Source organism: Cebus imitator, unplaced genomic scaffold (assembly GCF_001604975.1).
Source record: "Cebus imitator isolate Cc_AM_T3 unplaced genomic scaffold, Cebus_imitator-1.0 Scaffold338, whole genome shotgun sequence".
NCBI classification, from domain to species: Eukaryota; Metazoa; Chordata; class Mammalia; order Primates; family Cebidae; genus Cebus; species Cebus imitator.
In genome coordinates, this window is record NW_016107653.1 from 1,972,641 (window position 1) to 1,982,815 (window position 10,175).

The 10,175-nt window shown below is 53.5% G+C and overlaps 1 protein-coding gene across 2 annotated transcripts in view; it reads right to left on the bottom strand.

The window, feature by feature from the left end:
• BRF1 (BRF1 RNA polymerase III transcription initiation factor subunit) overlaps positions 1–10,175 on the bottom strand; it is a 65,887-nt gene that overhangs the window by 40,443 nt on the left and 15,269 nt on the right. Inside the window, exon 3 of one of the 2 annotated variants that reach the window (XM_017505434.2) lies at positions 6,750–6,923. The exons of the other annotated variant lie outside the window; for it this stretch is intronic. Within the exon in view, the coding sequence (XP_017360923.1) occupies positions 6,750–6,923 (174 nt within the window). The remainder of the gene's footprint in view (positions 1–6,749; positions 6,924–10,175) is intronic. 2 annotated transcript variants of the gene reach the window in all.

Here is a 10,175-nt window from a genome sequence, read left to right on the forward strand (position 1 = left end):
AGGCCCAGGCAGCACTCAGCGCCAGACCAAGTACCCACATGGGAGCCTGGCAGGCAGGCGTGCCTGGACCGGGCTCTAAGGGACCCTGGCTTGGAGTGGGGCCACTCACCCCAGAGCTCAGATGCCCTCAGCACCCCGAGAGCAGGCCCCATCAGGACCCAGGCCCAGGCCATGAGCAGCTCTGCACCCCCCCCCAAACTCCCCAGGGACCACCCTGCTCCTCCGCCTGGAGGCATGGCAGAGAGTAGGTACTCTGGGAGCCCCTGAGTGACTGATTCAGGGTGGAAGGCCTGCTGGCTTTTATTCTTATAATAAAGCAGTGGCTCATGCCTGTAATCCCAGCACTTTGGGAAGCCAAGGCAGGCAGATCAACAGCTCAAGAGATCAAGACCATCCTGGCCAACATGATGAAACCCTGTCTCTACTAAAAACACAAAAATTAGCTGGGCGTGGTGGCAGGCACCTGTGGTCTTAGCTACTCGGGAGGCTGAGGTCCCTCTCTAGACCCCTCTGGCCTCCAGGGAAGAGCACGTGTGTCACTGCTGGGCCTCGCCCACCCCCTGCACAGTGACCAAATCCCTGAGCCACTGCTGGCTGCCACCCCCACAGTGGGCTCCTGTGTGCAGAACACCTCAAATAATCTAACACCTCACTGCTGTGTTCATGCATGGCCTCTGTAAAGTTCAAGAGTACCCAGCTGCCTTCTCAAAGCTTCCTGCTCTGAAGACTGAGCCTCCCACACGGCTGGGAGCCTGGCTCTGTCCCACCCACACCAAGATAGTCCCAAGGATGATGCCGCTGCTGTCCAGGCAGCCACCTTATCCTCCCAGCCCTGGGCTTTCGGGCACTCGTATTCGACCAGGCACATGGATGGCCCCAGGAGGAGCTCAGGGGCACGGGGGTAAGGTGCAGTGTCTCAGCCCAGGGCTCCTTCCAGTTCTCGCCAATTCTAATGAGCTGTCATAGTCTGGGAGTGCCAGGCCAGAATGTCTAAGGACAGGAGTTCAAGACCAGCCTAGACACCATAGTGAGACCCCATCTCCATTAAAAAATACATATATATGGATGGGAGCGGTGCCTCATGCCTGTAATCCCAGCACTCTGGGAGGCCGAAGTGGGCAAATCACAAGGTCAAGAGTTCGAGACCAGACTGGCCAATATGGTGAAACCCCATCTCTACTAAAAATACAAAAATTAGCCAGGCATGGTGATGCGTGTCTGTAGTCCCAGCTACTCAAGAGGCTGAGGCAGGAGAATCACTTGAACCCAGGAGGCAGAGGCTACAGTGAACCGAGATGGTGCCACTGCACTCCAGCTTGGCAACAGAGCAAGACTCCTCAAAAATCCCACTAAAAGAATATAAACAAAATAAAAAAACAAAAAGAAAAGAAGACAAAAAAAAAAAAAAAAAAGAAACACACACAACAACAGCTGATCCTTGAACAACAACATGGGTTGAGGCACCAGTCAGAAATCTGCATATAACTTTTAACTCCACCAAACTTTAACTACTAATAGCTTACTGGTGACCGGAAGCCTACCAATACAGAGAAATTTATAGCCTTGAGTGCTTATAGTAGAAAGAACAGGACAGATACAATGGCTGACACCTGTAATCCCAACACTTTGGGAATCCTAGGTAAGGGTAACTGGAGCCCAGAAGTTTGAGACTAGCCTGGGCAATATAGTGAGACCCCATCTCTAGTGCGCCAATGGTCCCAGCTACTCAGGATGCTAAGGCCAGAGGATCACCTAAGCCCAGGAGCTGGAGGTTGCAACGAGCTGTGGTGGTGCCACGGCAATACAGCCTGGGAGAACAGAGGAAGACCCTGTTCTAAAAAAAAATTTTTAATTAGGCCAGGCACGATGGCTCACGCCTGTAACCTCAGCACTTTCGGAGGCTGAGGTGGGCGGATCATCAGGTCAAGAGATCAAGACCATCCTGGCCAACATGGTGAAACCCCGTTTCTACTAAAAATACAAAAATTAGCCAGGCGTGGTGTTGACACCAGTAATTCCAGCTACTCAGGAGTCTGAGGCAGGAGAATCGCTTGCACCTGGGAGGCAGAGGCTGCAGTGAGCCAAAATCGGGCCACTGCACTCCAGCCTGATGACAGAGTAAGACTCTGTCTCAAAAAAAAAAAAAATTGCTTTAATCAGTGTTATTTACATTAAGTAACAGATTAAGGGGAAATATACATGATATAATCATACCAATAAACATATTAAAAGCATGTGTTTGATAAAATTCAGTACTTTTCATGACAAAAACTCTTGGAAAATTAGAAAACCAGGTAACATCCTCAAGCTGATAAAGAGCCCTGTACACAAAAGTCTACCACAGACACATACGGGGAAGAGCAGAAAACACCCCTCCCAGGACAGGAGAGAGCCAGGCACGTCCCCTCCCCAGGCCCACGCTGAGTCCTCAGCATACAAAAGGCAGAACAGATATTGAGAGGTATGTGGGTTAACAATGAAGAACCAAGGCTGGGTGGGGGGCTCACACCTAGAATCCCAGCACTTTGGGAGACCGAGGTCGGCAGATCACTTCAGCTCCGGAGTTTGAGACCAGCTTGGACATTATAGCGAAACCCTGGCTCTACAAAAAATACAAAAATTGGCCGGGCGCAGTGGCTCACACCTGTAATCCCAGCACTTTGGGAGGCTGAGGCAGGCGGATCACCTGAGGTGGGGAGTTTGAGACCAACCTGACCAACAAGGAGAAACCCTGCCTCTACTAAAAATACAAAATTAACCCAGTGTGGTGGCACATGCCTGTAATCCCAGCTACGCAGGAGGCTGAGGCAGGAGAATCACTTGAACCCGGATGACAGAGGTTGTGATGAGCCAAGATTGTGCCATTGCACTCCAGCCTGGGCAACAAAAGCAAAATTCAGTCTCAAAAAAACAAACAAACAAACAAATTAGCCAGTGTGGTGGTGTATGCCTGTAGCCCCAGCTACATGGAGGCTGAGGTAGGAAAATCACTTGAGCCTGGGAGGCAGAAGTTGCAGTGAGCCAAGGCTGGGCCACTGCACTCCAGCCTGGGCAATCAAGTAAGACCCTGTCTCATGGAAAAAAAGAAAAGAAAGGAAGAACCAAAACAGGCATTATAAACAGCAGCCACCAAAGCTCAAATAGTAAGACTGACAACTGAATTCAGTAGGAATGAACGTATTAATAATGTCAACATACGAAACTCAGCTAAACCTCTGCTATGCCAGCAGCAAGACACCACTGACAGGGGCCCCTAGTGGTCCATGCTAGGCGTGCCCGTTTCCAGGTCAGCCTTTTGGAGGCTTGAAATGGCCACTTCTTTTTTTAGACGGGGCTCACTCTGTTGTGCAGGCTGGGGTGCAGTTGTGAGATCACGGCTCACTGCAGCCTCGACCTCCTAGGCTCAAGCAATCCTCCCACTTCAGCCTCCCCGGTAGCTGGCACCACAGGTGTACACCACCAGCCATGCTTTTTTTTTTTTTTTTGTAGAGACGGGGTTTCACCATGTTGCTCAAGCTGGTCTCAAACTCATGGACTCAAGCGATCCTCCTGCCTAGGCCTCCCAAAGTGACAGGATTACAGGCGTGAGCCATTACACCTGACCTGAAATTGCAACTTCTTCATGCCTAATGATGTGGGTGCCTTCTGATTCCCTCATCAGCCATGCTCCTGATACCTTCTTCTGACCACTTCAACTGTTATCAAGGCCCTGTCCTTGAGGAGGCAGCAGAGGGGAAGGAGCAGGAACACAGGGGTTTGTGGCAGAATGAGGCGCTCGCCAGAACAGAGGGGCAGAGAAAGGTGCCTGGTTTGTCAGAAGTGTGGGCTCTGGAAGCCCATCCCAGACCCCAGAATGAGCCGAATGCACATGGCCCCTGCTGACCTGATGCACATTTCTGCAGCCTGAGAGAGGAGCAGGTCTGAGGGGAGTGTGACGGCTGGCGGCAGAGGCCTTGCTCCCATGCGTGGCCAAGTGTGGCATGGAGGTCGAGGCTGGAGGGCCATGGGAGCTAGGTATGCTCTCTGCAGACCTGCTCTGTGGAAACAGGTGATGGCACCATCCACAATGCTGGCCCCAGGGCTCAGGCGCCCTCTGGGGCTCACTGGCCTGTCATCATTCCAAGACGTCCTCTCCCATGCAGGCCTAGGGCAGCCTGGCTGGACAGGAACAAATGTCAAAGACTCACAAACCAGCTGTGGGCAAAAGCTGCAATAACAAATAGAGACACACAGCTGGAAAAGCACACTGGCCAGAAACCACCTGCTCAGCAATGGCATGGGTGCTCATTCCAGCCCCAAGTCTCTGCCTGGCACATCCAGGTCCTGCGTCTCAGCTCTGCTGCCCAGGCAGCCTCCCTGGGCTGGGAGCCAGGAGCAGACTTGGGCCTGGGGTCAGCTGGGCCTCGCCAGACTTGGTGGGACTCAGCAGTCTGCTCCTCCTCCAGGAATCTGGGACTGGCCGAAACAGCCGCCAAGGTGCAGAGCCAGGAGGGGCGGTGTGTGTGCACAGCCTCCGGCACTTTCGGGGGGATGGTGGATACACCTGAGGAGCAGGCCACAGTGAAGGGTGGGCAGGAGGAATGAGCTTGGATGTTCTTAAATCAAGCCCTTGTTCCTTCCAAGCAAGGACCTCCTGTGTCCAGTCCTGGGCGCAGGGCACTAGTCCCACCCATGGGCTGGACGATGTGACAGGAGGATCCTGGGGTTGCCTCTCCTGGGGTGGGGGCCACACATCCCACAGCGTGAGCTCACTGCACAGGACCCTCTGTGTCCTGCTGATGGTGGAGTTGGGGTGGGGTGGCGGGTGCTGTTGTGCTCTGGCTAACCGGGAGGCATCCAGAAGGTGAGTGGGAGTGGGCTCTGCTTCTCAGCCTGCAGTGGACTGCCCGGGCGCTGTGCATCACCCCTAAAGGCACATGTGCGCTGTAAACACTTTAACGCAGAAATGACAAATTCCAAATGTTAAAAGGACATTTTAAGGATTGAGTGCAGTGGCTCACGCCTGTAATCCTAGCACTTTGGGAGGCTAGGGCGGGTGGATCAGTTGAGGCCAGGAGTTTGAGACCAGCTTGGCTAACATGGTGAAACCCATCTCTACTAAAAATACAAAAAAATTTGCTAAGCATGGTGGCGCACACCTGTGATCCCAGCTACTCAAGAGGCTAAGGCATAAGAATCACTTGAACCCAGGAGGCAGAGGTTGCAGTGAACCAAGATTCTGCCACTGTATTCCAGCTTGTCTGAAAAAAAGGGGGACATTTTAATGAAACATCCTGATACTGAGGGTTGCCTGGCCAGAGGCACAGCCAGCAGGTTACCCAGCTCACCCTCTCCAGGAGCCCTCCCCATATCCCACTCAAAAGAGAAGCCAGCCACCAGGATCACCTGGCACCCAGGACAGTTCTCGAGGGGGACCAACCGGAAAAACACAGACAGGAGAGAAAAGAGTTCAAGATGAGAAATTGCTGCACTCAGGAAGATGGGAGATTAAGAGAAAGATTCAGAAAACACAGAGAGCTCTTAGAAATTAAAAATATGAGAAATGAAACAGCTCTGCTGTAAGGTCAAGTTCAGGCACTGTCCCAAAGCAAAAAGATGACCGTATGCAAAAAAAGGAAGAGATAACCACAGGGGTTCAGTGTAGCAGGCGGAGTAACCAGAAGAAGGGAGAGAAATCCAACAACCAATCAACAGAAGCTCAGGACAGGAGGCAGTCAGATGCCAAAGGCCTGCTGGGCTCACACTGCCATGCGATTTCTGAACATGGAGATTAGAGACAAGGCACTAAAGCGCAGCAGCCCCACAGCAGGGGCCGGGAGCCAGAGGAGCACAGAACTGCCCAGAGAGAAAGCTGGAGGCAAGGCGACACAGCAGGGGCAGACACAGGGCGGAGACAGAGAGGGGGACTGCCTTCGGAGGGCTACAGCTCGGAACACATCCTTCTCCCAGGAGCAGCTGCAGAAGGCACCTCACAAGATGAGGAGGGCGTGGTCCAGGAAGCGGAGTTCCATGCAGTGGAGATGAAGGGAGCCCCCAGGGAGCAGAAAAAAGGTGCAGGTGCACGGCAGGTGTGGACAGCACAGAGCGGAGGGGGCTGGAAGGCTCTGGGCTCCCCTGTCAAGAGGCTGAAGGCAGCTTCTGACCCATGTGTGTGTCTGCAGAGGGCAGCAGCGGACGCAGGGCCAGACGCACACACCAAACACTGGACCCTCCGCACGAGGCCAGGCTGCACACCACTGCCCAGCCCAGCCCCTGCCAGCCTCTCCTCTAACAGCCAGCGGCCTGGCCTCAGAAAGAGCCAGCCTAGCGCCGGGAGGTCCTGTTCTCACCCACCGCCCACAGGCACTCAGCGCCCATCTGGCTGCAGCCCACTCAGCAGCAGGGCCCCACCCGCTCAGACCAGAGGGCGGCCCGAACCACAGGGGACATGGAGACAGCACCCAAGGCACGGCAGGTCCACGGGTGGGAAGAGTCCAGGGCATGACTCCCGGGGACCCAGAGAACCCTGGCTCTGCACACCCAAGGGCTGTGTGAGGAAGGCAGGTACCCAGCTCCCCAGTTCTTTAATGCAGTAAAAGGAGACCCCAAATTCAGAAAGCCCTGCATCAACTGAGACAGTTCCTCCCATAAGGCGTTTTTCAATTAAAGACAAACATCAAGTTACTGCAACTACCAAGTCCCAATATTTGAGGGGGGCCAACTAAGCATGAAGATGGGGCCCTCTGAGAGGCTCCCAAACGGAAGGATACGCGGCGTGCCCTCCGTGCGGCAGACCAGGTAGAGGCAGGCGGCGATCACGTGGGCCATCTTCCGGCCGCGGGTCAGGTGCCGGCTCACGGCCATCTTGAAGAAGTTGAAGGCCGTGTCCAGGCAGTGCTGGTTCAGCTGCAGCTGGTTCCCCAGGTGGTGGATGTGGCGCCGCCCTAGGACACAGCACGAGACAGCTCTTAGTAAAGGTTCCTGCAGAACGTAGCAGGACCACAAGGCCGCAGTGGCAACTTAAGAATACAGATTTGTGCTTTTCCTCATAAGTGTCTGCGCTCACTTTTGTGTGTGGGTTCCACTTTTTATTTATGGACAGTAAAATGTGAATTTCCTGTGACCTCCACGCGCCATGAGACGCTGTTCCCTAGGTTCTGGGTGGTGTGTGCAGTGTGGCTGAATGTGCCTCTCTCCAGGGATCTAAGGTGCAGCATTGTCTGCTAAGGGCTCAGTTTGAGCTGGCTGGCCAGTACGACGCCCCTGACTGCCCTGGGCTGCAGTGGGAATGCCCCTTTTCCTACAGCCACATGTCCCAGTGCCGCCTCTCCTTCCCCAACTGCAGGGAAGCCGGGTCAGCCCACCCCTCCCTTTGTCAGCAGGACCCACTCTGCTCAGCCCAGCCCCCGCCAGCCTCTCCTCTAAAAGCCAGCGGCCTGGCCTGAGAAAGGGCCAGCCTAGCACCATCCCCTGCACCTGCCCAAAGAGAGGGCCATGGCAAGGGCATGCCCAGCAGACCAGAGGGCACTGGACCCTCCTAGGAGCTGTGAGGTGCTGGAGGTGGCTGGGGCGGCAGCACCCGAGCGCACACACCTCCTTGGAGCAAGACCTTCCCAAAGCTGCGGGCCACACACGATGGCATCAGGAGGGGAGCGGTGGAGGTGCCCTGCAGGCAGGAGGAACCTCAGGAAACAAAACCCAATGCAGAGCACAGGCGCCCAGCACAGGCTGCGTGGGGAGCGCCTGGATCAACCTCACAGCTCCACTCTGTCTGCAGTGTCATGGGCAGGCAGAGTCCATGGGCAGGCAGCAAGTGTCATGGGCAGGCAGAAAGAAGCCCAGTGGGGTACCCAGAGGACACGTATGGTGGGTCAAGGCTCGATTCAGAGGAAAGCTGCCATCATGGAGATTCCAGTTCCTACTGCATCCACCAGCACCCAAACCTACAGTCCTGCAAAGACTACACAAGGTGGCCACCACCCCCATATGAAGTCAAAAACTGACCTCCCAGATTTATTTAATAAGGGCTCATGGGCTGGAGGTGAGGGCTGACACTCTGCTCACTCCACACTTCACTGACAATGACAAGCAGCCAGAGGTAGGCAGCTGCTGAGCCTGCACCCCAAGGAAGCTGGTGGCCAGGGTACACAGTCTGGTGGGTCTGGGTCAAGCCTCACACTCTGCCAGGCCCCTGGCAGTCAGCAGTACTACATGGAGCCCAGCCCTGCTGTGGCCCTGCCACTTTGAGCACCCACGGCCGCCTGGCTGGAGTTCATGGAGCTCTGAGGCCTGCAGTCCAGTTAAACTGACATAGAAGGCTGGTCACTATCTCCAGAGCTGAGGCCTGGGCAGAGCCAGGACCCCAACAAAAGGGACAAAAAGGCCGCAGTTCCAGCTGCCGCCTGTGCATGTGCAGCACCAGCCAGACGGACCAGCAGAGACAATCCGCAGGGCCCAGCAAGGCGCAGAGGGAAACAGAGTCAGCTGACGGATGACCCGCTGAAGCTACGGCTCCTTACCTACCAGCTCTCTGGGGTATGTTTGGAAAATTCCGTAACACAAGGTGAGAGAGAGGTCCTCTCTAGAGGACACACACTTGAGGCTGGTGCTGGATTGGATCCCAAGCCCCAGCCCCACAGGCAGCAGCTCATGTTCCCATGCAAGGGTGCTATGATCTGGATCCTAGCCCCTATGGGGATGGTATTAAGAGGCAGGGCCTTTAAGGGTGATTAGGTCAGGAGGCAGAGCTCTAATGATGAGCTCAGTGCCTTTAAAAATGGAACCCCAGAGAACTAGCTCAGCCCTTTGGACAGGTGAGGCCACAGTGAGAAGGGCTGTGAGCTGGGAGGCAGCTCTCACTAGAGAGCTGGGGAGGAGGCAGCTGTCTCCTCCATCTCCATTTCCATTTCGGACTTATGGTTTCAAAGCATGAGAAACACATTCCTGCTGTTCCTGCTGTTTTGTCTGCTGGTCTGTGGTGTCCTGTTACAGCAGCCCCAAAGGAGTTGGGGGCTTACGATGACTGCAGTAAGCTATTACCATCTTCTTTCAATACCATGCACATCCGGTAAAAGTGACCCTCTGAAAGCGCACATGGTGTTAGCACAGTCACAGAGCCATGTGGTGATCACCACAACCTTGCACATTTCTCATCAGCCAAAAAGAAACTCCATCCCATCACACTTTCTCCCTCCCCCAACCCCAGTAAATTTTTAACTCATGAGCTGTGCAAGCATCATTAGCAAACTGAATAACGACTTAGGCACGTGTACAGTTTGCAAATGCACAAAGATGTTATTAGTAAACACAAATAACATAAAAACCAACTACTAATTAGCTAGCCATAGCCTGTGAGTCTCCTTAGATTTCCAACAAATGAATTCTAAAAGTAAACTCAGGCCAGACAGTGTGGCTCATGCCTGTGGTAACCCCAGCACTTCAGGATGCCAAAGAAGGTGGATCACTTGGGCTCAGATGTTCAAGACCAGCTTGGGCAACATAGTAAGACCCAACTGCTAACATAAATAAATAATCAGCTGGGTGCGGTAGTGCAAGCCTGTAGTCCCAGCCAAGGTAGGAGGACTGCTTGAGCTTGGAAGGTTGAGACGGTAGTGAGTCATAATTTCGCACTGCAGTCCAGCCTGGGCAGCAACTGAGCGAGACCCTGTCTTCAAACAAACAAAAAAAAAAAAAAAAGGAAAAGATCTGAGACACATCACCACCTAAATCTAAAGTATAGGCAATAAAGCTTCCAGAGAAAACACAAGAGAGTATCTTCAGACCTTGGCGTAGACAAGAATTTCTTAAACTAGTCACAAACAGCCCTAACCATATAAAAACTGATATAATAGGACTTCATTAAAATTAAGAAATTTCTAGCCAGGTGCAGTGACTCACATCTGTCATCCCAGCACTTTGGGAGGCCAAGGTGGGAAGATTGCTGGAGCTCAGGAGTTGAAGACCAACCTGGCCAACATGGTAAGACCCCCATCTCTATTTTTTAAAAAAATTTAAATATTAGTGAATGTGGTGGCATGTACATGTGATCCCAGCTACTCCGGAGGCTGAGGTGGGAGGATGGCTTTAGTTTGGGATGCTGAGGCTGCACTGAGCCATGACTGCACCACTACACTCCAGCCCGGGCGACTGAGTGAAACCCAGTTGTTAACAGAAAAAACCAACCAACAAACAAAAAA